At 60.2% G+C, this 13,465-nt stretch overlaps 1 protein-coding gene across 1 annotated transcript; it reads right to left on the bottom strand.

The window, feature by feature from the left end:
- Positions 1-814: 814 nt before the first annotated feature.
- OXTR (oxytocin receptor) lies at positions 815-6,892 on the bottom strand. Its single transcript, XM_009955489.2, has 2 exons — positions 5,962-6,892; positions 815-1,062 (listed from the first exon to the last, which is right to left on the bottom strand). Exons 1-2 carry the CDS (start codon positions 6,890-6,892, stop codon positions 815-817), a joined length of 1,179 nt encoding a protein of 392 aa, XP_009953791.2.
- Positions 6,893-13,465: the final 6,573 nt, after the last annotated feature.

The raw sequence follows: 13,465 nt of genomic DNA, 5'->3' as shown, positions 1-13,465 counted from the left end.
CACACGTGTTATTGCACAGGTCCCCCGGCCCTGCAGCCATGCCCGCTCCTGCTGACCCACGTGCGCAGCCTCCTGCAGCACACAGAGCAGAGCTGGGGCGTAGGGGCACCCCGGCGGCAGCGTTGTCTCCTGGGAGGCTTGTCCCCAGCCCTGTTCCCACTGCCCGCCCAGCCCACGGTGGCAGGGCTGCCCTGATCGCTGCTGGCGGTGCCACCAGTGGGGCCAGGCTGGGGTGAACAGGGCTGGCGCTGTGCAGGGATGCAGGGATGCAGGGATGCAGGGATGCAGGGATGCAGGGATGCAGGGATGCAGGGATGGGGCTGCCCCTGCCCCACGGTGCTGCAAGAGAAGCAAGAGCACCCGGGTGGAGAGCACAGTGCCGGTGTCTCTGCCTCAGCCAGGCACTGGCATCCCGTGGGATTCCTGCTGCGGGCGGAGGTGGGGCCAGTCTGCCCAGGGTGGCACCTGTGGGGATCCGACGGGGACGTAGCAGACCTGCCCCAGCAGCGCGGGATTGTTCAGGGCAAAACCTGTCCCTCCCGGTGGTATCTAAAAGCCACCAATGTCAGTGGTTTTGGGGGCTCAGAAATGGGTTCCCAGTGTCCTGTCCCAGGCAGCACTGGAACTTGGACCACAGAAGTCCTCCCTCCACTCCCACCTCAGTTAAATAACGACCGCTGTACATGCTTACACGCACACAGACATATATACACCTATTTGTACAGGACCCCCTGGCTTGGCCGAGCCCCAGCTTTTCACAGGGGAGCGCTGGAGGCAGCACGGCAGCGGAGCGAGGCGCTGGCCGGCGATGCCCTCACGTCGTGGAGGGCTGCGTGAAGCTCCTCTGGCTCGTGCTCTTGCAGCCGAGGACGAAGGAGGAGGAGTTGCTCTTCTTGCTGTGGCTCAGGTCGCACGCCGGCCGCGACTTCAGGTAGCGCGTGGAGCAGCAGAGGAAGCGCCGCATCAGGTCGTGGAAGAGGTGCCCCGTGTAGAGCATGTAGATCCAGGGGTTGCAGCAGCTGTTGAGGCTGGCCAGGAGCATGGCGATGATGAAGGGGGAGGCTGCAAGGCAGAAAGCACGGCAGCATCAGGGCACCGCGCAGGTGGCGAGAACCACAGGGCACGGCACCCTGCACACACCGCGGCGGGCTCTGCCGAGAGCCCCGAGCTCTGCCGGCACCGCGACGCCTCCTCGCCCGCCAGGGATGGGCTGCCCTGCCGGCAGGAACGCCACGGTCAGCACATCAGTAAAGAAGAGCTGGCGATTAAAAAGGAGGGAAGCGAATCTGGGTTTAAGCAACTCGGGTTTAGGGGTTTTTTCCCCCAGAAGAGCTGCATTTCCCCTGCTCAGCTCCTGCACTGCTGCCCGCTCAGCGTTACCCTAGAAATGCCTCGCCAAGAGGCAGCGCTGCCCCCAGCATCACCTGCACAATTTGCCCTTATCCTGCCCAAATCGGGGAGGAGGGAGCGAGGCCTCTCAGAGTTGCCATGGCAAAGAGCAGGACCGGGAATAAAAAAGCCGAGTGGCTCGTTTTTGCCCACCGGCAGCCAATTTGGGGCAGACCAGCAGCTTTCATCCGCTCGGGCTGTGGGGAAGCCACGCTCCCCTCCCTGGCCCCAGGGCACCCCCTGCTCCTGGGCTGTCCCCACCGACAGGACACTGCCCACCAGCCCAGCCCCATCCATGCCTCTTTGCCCAGCGCTCTCCCAGCCCTCGGGAGTGGTGGCATTTTTCTCTCTTTCCCCCTGAATTAATTTTTCACACACGAGGCTCTGCCACAGGGAATGACAGCCATTCCCACCCCAGTAACGAAGCCCGGGAGCCTGGCAATGGCCCCTGGCTGCACAGGTGACGTTGGGGACAGGAGGTGAGGGTGGCGGTGTGGTGCCAGGACGTCAAGTCTCCAGCTGCTGCCCTCCATTCCCCAAGCACAGAGTACCCGACTGCCCCCCCAGAGAGGTCAGACTGGTGCCTCCTGGTGAGACGGGGACGGTGGGACTCGCACCCGCCACGGCAGGTGGGACAAGAAGGGGCAGCCCCGGCCCCCTGCGGGGCAGCACCTCTGTGAAGCGGCCGCAGGCAGGGGACAGAGCTTTTATTCTTCTTCCCATCTTCTCATCTCCTTGTGCTCTCAGGGGACATGCCAGCAGTAACGATGCGTTACACGCGCTTGGCTGTCTCTGGTCCCTTTCTGCCTCTGCAAAAATCCACTCGCAGCTTTTAAACTAGAAGAGAAGTGTGAATAATGAGCACTGGTTTCCAAATTCACCTTTAGCCAGCTCATGCATAATTCCTGCTCTAGCGAGGTCTGGTCCAACCGTTTTTAATTTCAAGCGTACGCTAAAAGAAATCCATGGGGAACGGCTTACAAATCCTAGGCGCAAGACCTGAAACACATCATAGCGTTTCCATCCACTTAAAAGAATCCAGCCATGGCTGACTCAGCTCTTCTCTCTCTGCGGGAGATAAATTGAATTTCACGGAGATTACTGCAGAGCAGGTCTGAATTGTGGATCTCTCCCCTCTCTGGCAGGACTGCCGGAGATCCCCGGGAAGTGCTGCAAAGAGCAAGCTCTGCCCCTCCCAGGCATTCCCTCTGCCCAGGCTCCGAACATCCCCCCACCCCGGCGCTGGGGATGTTGCGCTGGCCGGAGGGATCGGCAGAGGCGGGAGGCTGCGCCCAGGGCAGGGCTGCAGGACCTCTGCTGCCAGCGCCGCTGCAGCAGTGAAATGGAGTCAGGACTGTTCACTAGTGCCCACGTACGGAGAGCTGCCATCGCTCACAGCCCACGTTTCAGGGCATCAGCTCCACAATTAAGGGACCAATATAACAGAGTTACGCTGCTTCACAGCCTCACCACGATCTTCAGAGATGCTTTAAGCCAACTTTGACACAAAGCCCAAGATGCCCCGGACATTATCCGTAAGCTGGGTGCAGCAGAAGCCTCATTCTCCTCTGTGCAGCATCCCCGGTGCTTAAGCCCACACCTGAATCACAACCTGTGGCTCCAACCCGCACCCACAGAGGCTGTAGCTTTGCAGAGCAGCAGAGAGGGGGGTCACCGCTGCCTGGCCCAGGTACATGATACCAGGCTGACGCCCCCAGCCCCTCCCCGGGCACCCAGCAGGGCTCTGAGGTGTTCAGCGCTCCCATTCCAGCACTTTCACCTGCCCCACAGCACCCACAGGGAAGGGACAAAAAAAACGGGGCAACCCGGCCAAAGTTTCGCAGAGCCAGGGTGCGGGGCAGGGCGATAGCGGGGCTGGAAGAGGGGCAGTGGGGCCAGGCGGGCGGGCGGGCGGCAGGGGGGACCCCAGCCCCGTCCTGCCGCTCCACCTGGCACGGCTCAGGGCAGGGGCGCAGCTTCTGCTCTTCGCTTGCCGTGTTTTATTTAAGCTGTTCTTACGAGGCGAGGAAAGCTACTGCAGCGGGTCGGTGATATCAGGGTGAGACCTCCCTGATCATGGCTTTACCAGCCAGGAAAGGAGGGTGCCCTCCCTTCGTCTTCCTTGCAGCGTTACCGCTTACCCCCGGCACACGCCAAAGCAGACTATGCGCCCCGCGAAGGCGAGCGCACGGCCCGCGGCGCGGCGGGCACCGGGCGGGAGCAGTACAGGAGGGTCGCCCACGGCAGACCAAGCCCTGCGCACCCCTCTGCCAGCGGCCGGGGTCTCTGCGTCTCTCCACGCTCCGGGATGCAACGCAGGGGCAGAAAACTGCAGGGTGCCTGCTCAGGGCTCAGCAGGATTCAGGCAGGTACAAACAGGCTTTCCCTTGCCAGGGGATGCTCTTTATGACATCCTACGTGGAGAAAACTGAGCGTTTCCTTAAGCAGGCGGCCCTCCCTCACACAGCCTTTGTGATCTGCCCAGGGGTGCAGCCGTGACGGGGCCCCGGTGCCACCGGGCTGCCCAGCAAGCACCCTGCCCGCCTGCTCCTCTTCCTCCTCTGGTGTCGTGCCCACGCAGACTGCAGAGCCTGCAAGAGGAGAAACAGCCAAACCCCCTTTCGGCTGCGGGGTGCGCCTCTGCCAGGCGCCCCGCGATGCCGCCCGGCCAAGGCGGCCCGAGCCTCGGTGCGAAGAAAAGCGACCTGGGCGGGAGGGCAACGCCGGCAGGACCGCAGCAGGCACAGCCCCGCTCTTCTGCAGAGAGAGAGGGCCGACCCTGCCGCCCCGCTCGTGCCTCTGGGCAGCCAGCGAGGAGGAGGAGGGTGGGCCGGGGAGGAAGGGCTGGGGTCTCCTGGCATTCGCTATCTGCAATAACCCACCCGAGGCTTTTCCTTCCTGTGCCACAAAAGCCTCCAGCAAACGCTCTGGCAACCCCCCCACCCTTTACTGCAGACACAGACTCCCAAGGAAACGTGAAGGAAAAGGGGAGTTTGCTACAAGTCAGCGCGGCCGCAGCTCCCCTCGCTGCCTAAAAGCAAAGCAGAAAAGGAAAGGAAAGGCGTCGCAGGGCCAACTGCACCGGGTGAGCGAGGGAAAGGTGCCCGGAGCAGCCCGCAGGGTGCGAGCTGTGACACCCCGGCCATCCCCCCGCTCCTCGCCGCAGGACCCAGCAGAGCGGCAGAGGTTTGTTTGCCGATGAGTCAGGTGGAAGCCCTTGAGAGTGCAGGTTTGAAACACAGCGAAGAGGAGAGACAACGCTTCATCCCAGGGCATATCTAAAAACTAGAAGTTTTGACCAGCCTAAATCAGGTGGAAAACCAAGCTGCCTGGAGCCCCTAGGGAGGTTTAGAAAGCTGTGCTTCACTTCACCTGAAGTAAAACGAGCAGAGAGAAGCAATAAAGGCGAGTTAGGGGAGCTGGAGCCAGGCTGCCAGCTCCAGTTTATGGGAGCACAGATGTGCGCAGGCTGCCGGAGACATCAGCTTTTCCAATGTACAGCTGGCACAGGGTTCAAGAAGGGGAGAGAGCGCACGGTGCAAGCGAGCCGTGCCCTCTGCTGCGAAGCCCTTGCCATGACAAGGCTGCCGGGGGAGCCGGGAGGGGGTCGCGGCTCCTCATCTGCCTTTGACATCCCCAGACTCAGCATTTCTGTTGAGTTGGGTCAGTCTGTCCAAGGAAGAGTTGTCCCTGGAAGCACTTTTTTGCCCTTTCTCCCAGCTCACAAACTTGTGCAGAGTTTTTCTTTTAGGCTTTCCCAGCTGGTTCTCCCTGTGGGTGCAGAGGGACCACCAGCTGCCTCCGCCGGGGGACAGCACAGACTTGCACAGCTACAAGTGTGCCAGACCAAGGAGGGAGTATATTTCACTCTGTCTGCAACCTTAGTGATGACAGGAGCAGCCAGCACCAAGTATAAAAAAGCAGCAAATCAGTGACAGCACGTCCTTTAGGAAAAGCCTTTTCTCATAAATCAGTGGCTTTCTGCAGGAACCGTGCTCCCGAGATAAAATAACAGCAGGACAGTCCCAGGGTGGATGGAAACAGGAGGAGAGGGAAAAGAGGGCGAAAGAGTAGAAAGCAAAGAGGACAAAACAGCAAAAGAAACGAAGTCAGGCGCTAACGCTGCGCAGTTTTCTCCTGCAGCCAGCGCGGGGCTGAGCTCCCACGCAGCCCCCGGCACGTCCCGGCACCTGGGGTGGGCAATCGAACCATCGGGGACCCCAGAGCGGCCCCGGGAGGGCTGAGCTCACACACCCGGGAACAGTGAAAGCCTCCCGAGCCACCATCCGCACAGCCCGACCCCTGTGTTGCTGCAGCCCTGAATTTTCCCCGGGGCCAAGCCAGCCCTCGCCTGCACCAGGGAAGCCCAGGCACAGCCACAGCTGCCTGTCGGGTGGGTTTTCCACATTCAGGACCTTTTCCTGCGTCCCTCCCAGCCCCCTCAGACCCAGCTCGGAGCAGTTTCTGGCTGTTGCTCGCAGCCTGCGAGCCTGCTGTCGGCGTCCCTGCGGCCGCTGAGCTAAGCCAAGCCATCCATGCAAACGTAGGGCTACAGGAGGGGAGAGGACATACCTTCCTGCGGAGCATTCGTGTCCCACACAGACCACATCTGCACAAAGAAAAAGGGAGTCCAGCACACTATGAAAGCTACCACTATGATGAAGGTCATTTTGACTGTCCGGATCTTGGCTTTGGAGATGAGCCTGGTGCTGCTGACCCTGGCAAACGCCGTCCCGCTGCAGGAGCTGGAGCTCAGACCCATGTTGGGCCCGTGAGCCGTCTTAAGCTTCACATTCTGCCAGATTTTGAAGCTGATTAAGCCGTAGCAGATGCTCAGCATCAGGACGGGGATGATGTAGACCATGAGGGTTATCCAGGTGACATAGGCTTTAGGTCCCCAGGGCTGGATGAAATCTGCCCAACAGTCGTAAACCCCATTCCCCACATCCCTCAGAGAAAATATGTGGATCTGAGGGATGCTGACCAGCAGGCACAGCAGCCAGGTGAGGAGGACAGACACTCGGTCCGCTCTCCTGTGCAGAGACCTCAGAGGCTGACAGATGGCCAAGCACCGGTCCAGGGACATCAGCAAGAGCATGTAGGTGGACGCAAACATCCCCACTACCTGCAAGTACTTGATCAACCGGCAAAGGAAATCTGGCCCGTAAAACCTGAAGGTGATGTCCCAGATGAGCTGGGGCAGCACCTGGAAGATGGCCACCACCAGGTCAGCGATGCTCAAGTGCTTCATGAAGAAGTACATGCGGGAGTGCTTCTGCCGGGTGGTGTGGATGGCCAGCAGCACGCACAGGTTGCCGGTCAGGGCGAGGAACAAGATGAGGCAGAGCACCGTCACCTCCACCTTGGCCATGTCCTCGTTCCTCTTGAGGGGGTCGGTGGTGCTGTTCCTCCCGGAGCTCTGGTTCTCCAGGCGGAGGCTGCCGTTCCCCAGAGAGCTGTTGACCGTCCATACGCCGCTCCCCGCGACATACAACTTCTCCATGGCCAGCTCCGTCCCGCATAGAGCCTGGTGGCAGAGGGTGAGGGGTGGCGGGTCCCCTACCGACGCGTCCCCGTCCGAAGCAGCCGTCTCCCCGCTCCCCTCGCCCGGCGCTCGCCTCCCCGCGCTGCGCTGCTCCTCCGTCCCTGCCTTCCTCCCGGGAGCCGCCCGGCTGTCCCCGTCCCCGTCCCCGTCCCCGGGGCTGGAGGGCCCTCCGGCGGCTCCACCCTGTCCCCTCCCAGGGGCACCCGACGTTTCCGCAGGCTCCTGCCCCCCCACCCCCCCCCCCAGACAAAACCACAGCGCGGGAGGAGGCTCAGGGCAAAGGGCCGCCGCACGGGCTCCGTGTCCCCGTCCCAGCCCCCTGGAGCTGCTGCCCCCCGCCCCCCAAACCCCGCTTCAGCATCCCCCCCGCCGTGCCCTTCCCAGCTGCTGCCCCCCGCCCCCGCTCCCCCCCACACCTCCGCTCCTACCTCCGGCCCCTCCCGGGGCAGCCCCCCCTGGCTGCCCCGTGCCCGGTAGGAGCCCCCCCCGGGGCGGGGAGGGGTCCCGGGGTGCGGGGTCGGACCCTGCCCGCCGGCGGCTGCCTGCGCTCGGAGCGGCCGCCGCGAGAGGGAGCGGCAGACCCGGTGCCACGGGGATGGGCGGGGGCTGGCGGCGCCGGCGGGGGGGGGGGGGGGGGGGGGCGGGGGGGCTGCCAAACCCCCGTGGCCACCAGAGCTCCCGGTAGCCCAAAGACATCCCCTCCCTGGTCCCCATCGCGCACCGTGCCGCCCCGGTGCCCCCCGCCCGGCGCTGGGCAGAGCCCTGCGGGGGGGTGGGAGAGCCCCCACGGCCGGGCTCACCCCTTGCCAAGGCCAGCCCGGACCCCCCGGTGCCCGCAGCCTCCCCGCCGGGCCTCTGCGGGATGGGGAGAGCAGAAAAACCCCGGGCGGGGGCGGCGTGAGGACCCCCGGTGGGATTTTCGCTGGGCCAGAGGGCGGCAGGCGGGGTGCTCCGCTCGGGAGGGAGCGCCCAGGGGTGCTGAGCAAGGCCTCGCTGAGCCACGGGCTGGGCTCCGCTCGGGGAGAGGTGGGCGTCCGCTCTGCCCTGGGGGTTTCGGGTGCCCCCGAGGAGCCGGGGTTCGGCTGCCGGGCACAGGGTCCCCCAGCAAAGCCCCCACCACGTCTACCGGCACAGCCTCGTTCAACTGGGAGGCTCACGCTTGTGTCACTGGGCAGGTAAAACAACCACCGAGAACTTTTTTTTCTTTCAGGAGGATTATTTTAGAGTATAATTAAACCATTTCCATAGAAGAAGAGAAGGTGGCTACATTTGACATCGTCTGGCATCAGTGCCCCTCGCTCAGCAGCACCTTTCACCCTTTTTCCTGGGACTCAAGCCCCCTGAGAGAAGCGAGGACCTGAGAGTTCAGAAGAGCATCCGACCACCTCAGCTCCCCCTCCCGGAGCCCAGCGGCAGCAGCCACCGAGTCACTCCCAGGCCTTCAAACCAAAAAGGTGGCTTCACCAGGAGCCCGCCCGGCCTGGCCGCTGCAGCCCCCCGACTCCCAGCAAGAGCCAGCAGGCTGGTGCTCGTTCCCCTCTGCTGCCTTCCCCCGAAAGCCGTATCCCAAACTCTACTTAGCCTAGCCTTAGGCCTTGAATAAACATCTCTGCAGTTATTTTTAAAGATTTTTGGGAACCTTTAGCTCCATACAAGATGTAGAAATGTTAAATACTTTGGCAAGTTCTTCCCTCCAGGGTTCACGTTCTTCCTCCTTCAGGCAATAAAACGGCTGTGGGAATCGCTGAGGATAACAACTCACCATGTGCAATGCTTTTTTTTCATTGTTCTGCCTTTTTCGGGAGAGTTCTGTAGGAGGAGGTGACCGGGGGGTGAAATCCTGGCTCCAGTGGAGTCAAGGAGAGTTTGTCCTTGGCTTCTGTGTGGCTTCTTTAGCATCTCGCAGGGCACCGAGAGATGGTAAATCTGCTTCGGGACCCACCTGGGATGTCAGCGCTGGTGAGACACTCGCCTCGGGTGAGACAGAGCAGCCACTGCTCCTCTGGGCCTTCGCACGAGCGTCCCTCGTAACTGCACAGGCACCAATTCCTTCACAGGCCAGAACTGAACCGCTCCTAGTGCAGAAGAGAGCCTTGTGCCAGCTGTGTGTGGCTTAGACATGCGGCAGCTGAACGCCTCAAAGAGCGGTGTGCAATTTCGACAGCGAATCGTAAATGCTAAGCTGCGTGAGAGCTCTCCGAGGAGTCATCCTGCTTTGACCCTTGCCAACGCCAAGCTGCTCCCAGGGCTGTGTTTTCTAACGCTCTGCCTGCGCCGATCCAGAAGCGCGGGAGCAGCTCGGCGAGCCGCTCGCTGTCGAGGTGAAGGATCATGCGCCTTGAGGACTGAACTTTGGATTGAAAAGGCTAAGCCATGGAAGGTTTTCATTAGTTTTACTTCAAGCATCTTGGCTACAGTCGAGGCTCTCTGCTCACGTTGCGCTTGCAGCGGCAGGGTCCTCCCCTGCCGTGCTGGCAGCGGAGCCTGGACGGGAGCTGCAGCTGCGGTGGGAGCCAGGGGCTGGTTACAGGAGGCACGGCCAAGCCCCACAGCGAGAGCAACGAGAGCGAGCATCTCCACTTCCTCAGGAAAAGGGGTAGCTGCAGCGCTGCCCCTCCCCACCCACAGAGGGGACCGAATTTCAAGAGGTGCAGACGCTGCGGTGTGCCCTGGGTGCATGTGCCCCCACCGCCACTCACCACTCCCAGCGCACAGGCAGCCCTCCATGGCCAGCGCTGGCCTCTCCTGTCTCCTACCCGGCCTCCAACCTCCCCAGCAGCCCTTTCCCTCGGATTTGTCGCTGGACCAGCTTCGTGTGCAGCTTCAACTGGTTTGCCACTGGCCAAGACAGCCAAAGCGCTCCCGCTGCCCGGCCGTGAAGGCGTGCCCAGGGAAACCAGGGCTGACAGCATCCCCATCCACGCACAGTTTTGCTTCCCCCCTGGGAAGCCGTGAGACGGAAACCTTCCACGGGGGTTTGGCATCGGCCTCGCCGGTTGTGCAACATCCGACTCTTCCATGTGTTCTCTCATCTCTGACCCTGCTTTTTGGCTGTCACACTTTGGCAGCCAACATGTTCGTCTTAGTAAGCCCAAAAGATTTACTGAAGGGGAGAAATAAACCTCTTTGGTTGAAAACCAGTTCCATAGCGGGTTCCTGCCCCGCTGTGGGCTGCCAGCCCTGGGCTGCTTTGTCCCCACGTGCCACCGCCGGGCTGCCCCCAACACGGAGCTGGGCCAGCAGCAGAGCTGCTGCCGGGCAGCTGCACAGGGACCCTGCGGGGAGGGAAGTCACCCCCGTCCCCACCGGCTTTGCTCAGGTCCGCACCGGGCAGACGGGCTCCAGGCACAGGACACCGGCAGCACGGCTGGGCAGGCTGCGAGGATCCCGCTCCCGTGGCATTCCCAGCCCAGCTCCCAGCAGGCTCCACATGGCTTATTTCATCCCAGATCCCAAAACCGCTGAAATGGCTTGAACCAGCTTGGGGACACGTGCGTGCCAGTCACCTGGGCTCGCAGGAGACATCGTGGCCAACACAGCACTAACACCTCCATAAAACCTCCAAAAAACCCAAACCAGCCCCCCCATGGATGCCTGCCCCCCGCCACAGGCTGCCTGTGCCAGCACCATCCCGTTCACCACGGCGTGGCTCTGGTTTTGGCCATTTGACAGCAGCCCAGCACTAACCGATGAGTGCCAGGGTGAGGGCAAGGCTCTGCGAGGAAACCACTGCTCTACGAGACCCGCAGACAAGCTCTTTGGCGGCTCCAGGAGCAGAGGTTCAAGCCCCCGGCTCAGCCCAGCCCTCGCTCCAGCCTGCAGCAGAGCTCTCCGGGGCTGCCATTGTGCTCGCGGTCACAGCCTGCGTGGAAACCGCCCGATTTGGAGCCCTCCTTTGGAGCCCAAGCCTGCACAGGAGCTTGCCCAGGCTCCCGCGGGGTGTCCCCAGGAGCTGCCGAGGAAACCTTCCCCCTTCCCGACCTTCCCGCAGCTCCCCAGTGCCGCTGGCCCCATGCAGCTCCCAGCCCTGCGCGGGGCACGGGCGATGAGCACGGCTGCTGGGGATGATCTTCAGATGGTGCTTGGGGCACAGGCAGAAAAAGGTGCAATCAGCAGAAATCTTGGGCTTTTTTTTTTTTTTTTCTTTTTGACCTTCACTTCCTTATTTTCCTTTTCTCAGTTCCCATCAAAGGAATATTTCCAACTGGATCTCAAAACCACTAAGTCCAGTCAAAATAAACTCACCACACCACTGCTTCACTGTGCCTATAAACGCTAATTTGAGCAAACAACGACGGCACCGAAGAGCGGCTCCGCGCGGGGCAGCCGGTACCTGCGGACGCAGCCCAGGGAACGCGCTGGGCGGGGGAGACATGGGGACCCACGGGGAGCTGAGCATCGAGTGCAGCCTCCGTCCCCGCATCACTGTGTGAAACTGCAATGCTTTACTGGGAATTGTGTGGGGCGGCGGCCCGCTGGTGTCTGTGCAGCGGGGGAACGGCTCCGGTTCTGCGACTGGAAACCCCGTGACTGGCAGGCACCGCTGCTGGGGGCTTTCCCTTCACGGGGGCATGAGAGTCAAACACCACATCTCCTCCTGCTGTCCCTACGTCAGTTTTCTCACATAAATTACCAAGTACAGAATCCCACAAGGGGCTTGGTAAAGAGGATCTTGCTGAAAACACGGTCGTTGCCGAGCTGGCACAGCCCCGGGCACGGCAGTGGGGGGGAAGCAGCCCCAGGGCTGGAGCCGAGCCCCACCGACCTTCTCCAGGGGCTTCGAACAGTCACGGCTGGGGTCTGGACACGGCCAGATTGAAGGATCCAGCCGCGAGGTTTTAATTGCCACCCCCTTTGTCGGCAGCGGGAAGAGAGCGAAGGGAACCGCCGCAGCAAAATGTCCCACCTACGCCGAATGGCACGTCGGGGGCTCGGGACAACGTCCAGCTCCCCGTGCCGTGCCCCGGGCCCTGGCCCCGCAGCAGCGCGCGATGCTCGTGGCCCCTCGCAGCCCCTCGGTCCTTACCCAGGCAAAGCTGCGGCTGCCCCACAATTAAAAACCAAACACACGCGGCCAGAACGTAAAGAATCTTGTGAGACCAAAAGGGTTTTCTGAGTCACCCCCAGCTCATGCCAGCTTTAAAAATTCAGTGATGCCGCAGAGTCGGAAACATTTTTGTTTTAAAAATACGTGCTTTGGAATAATCAAAAGCACAAATGCTACATAAATCTAAATTTAATTGCATTTCAATTTACTGCTGCATCTGAAATAGCTGTTTTTCCAATAGCTATCTTGAATCCCAACTTTACAGTCCCCATGACACACGAAGTCTGGCAAAACTTCAAGTCCAGGCCACTGTTTTACAGATGGAGTTGCAGCCGCTCATGAACTCTTGTGCATGGATGTGGCCCATAGCCGGCATTGCAAGCTAGAAAGCAAGGATATTTTATCTGGCTGCTTTTGCATGGGAAATTCTCTTTATCCTAGAATTTTTTCCTAGTCCTCACCCTCTGCACTCAGTCTGCAAGAGGCCCAACTTTGGTAAATCCACTAAAAATACAGAGATGCGCAGTCCCATGCGCACACCTCCTTGGAAAAGCACGCTGGTGCTTCAATAGAAAGCTGCTGAATGTCACGGGCTTTAGATAAGGCTTGGGAATATACTAAGGGTAGAGAAAATTCAGAGTGTTTCCCTGTGTTTCTTAAATGTGCCCACAAGTAAATCCCCAAGTATGATTTAAAATCCCTACGTAACTATCCATCTCGCGCACTGATTTTCAGAGGAACACACACGGAGAGTAAACATTGTAAAATGTGCCATACTTGAGTCAACAAGTCCTTGGAGACAAAACACAGAAATCCAGGCGACACACAGAATTGCTTGGTCCCAAACACTTCCTCCTAATTCATCGTGTTGGTGAGCTCGCCCATCAGCGGTAACCCAGCACTGCGCCACACATCATTCCAAGGTGCAGAACAGTTACGCTCCTAGGTAACGTCACACCACGCGTTACACAACCCAACTGCCTAAACCACGCTCTTGGCTGCAGTATTTCCTCTTGTTAGTTAGAAAAACACAAAAAAACACCCCAAAAACAACTCCTCAGATTGACTGTAGTAACCAAACTCATAGAAAAATAGAGCTGAAGGCACTGCCATTTCAAGCATCCCTGCCACAGCGCACACGGGCTCGTTGCTGGGCTCTGCTGGGGCTGCTGGGATACCTGCTGCTTTGTTTGGGAAACTGCACCACTGCAGCTTTACTGGGAGGGACGAGAGAGCCACAAAAGCTGACGTGCACACACACACAAAAATGAAGAAGGGAGGAACAACTCGGGTGCTGCGGTCTTGAGCTTTAGAAAGCATTTGCAGTAGAAAAAGAGAATTTGCGTGAGTTCACGCCACGTATCGACCATTTCTTTTTTTTTTGTTTATCTAGGAACATTGAACTCACTCAAAGAACTCAGCATTCAGATCCTTTTACACCATGACGTTATAAGGTTCGCAGGGTTCAAACCATTTCCTTCAAA

Source organism: Leptosomus discolor, chromosome 9 (assembly GCF_034619465.1).
Source record: "Leptosomus discolor isolate bLepDis1 chromosome 9, bLepDis1.hap2, whole genome shotgun sequence".
In the NCBI taxonomy this organism is placed as follows: Eukaryota; Metazoa; Chordata; class Aves; order Leptosomiformes; family Leptosomidae; genus Leptosomus; species Leptosomus discolor.
This window is presented reverse-complemented; position numbering and strand designations above follow the sequence as displayed.

Excerpts from the sequence above, each read along its gene's own strand:
- OXTR (XM_009955489.2), bottom strand. The coding sequence starts at position 6,892 with ATGGAGAAGTTGTATGTCGCGGGGAGCGGCGTATGGACGGTCAACAGC. Across the intron at positions 1,063-5,961 it reads CACGAATGCTCCGCAGGAAG|CCTCCCCCTTCATCATCGCC; the intron begins GTATGTCCTCTC and ends TCTGCCTTGCAG.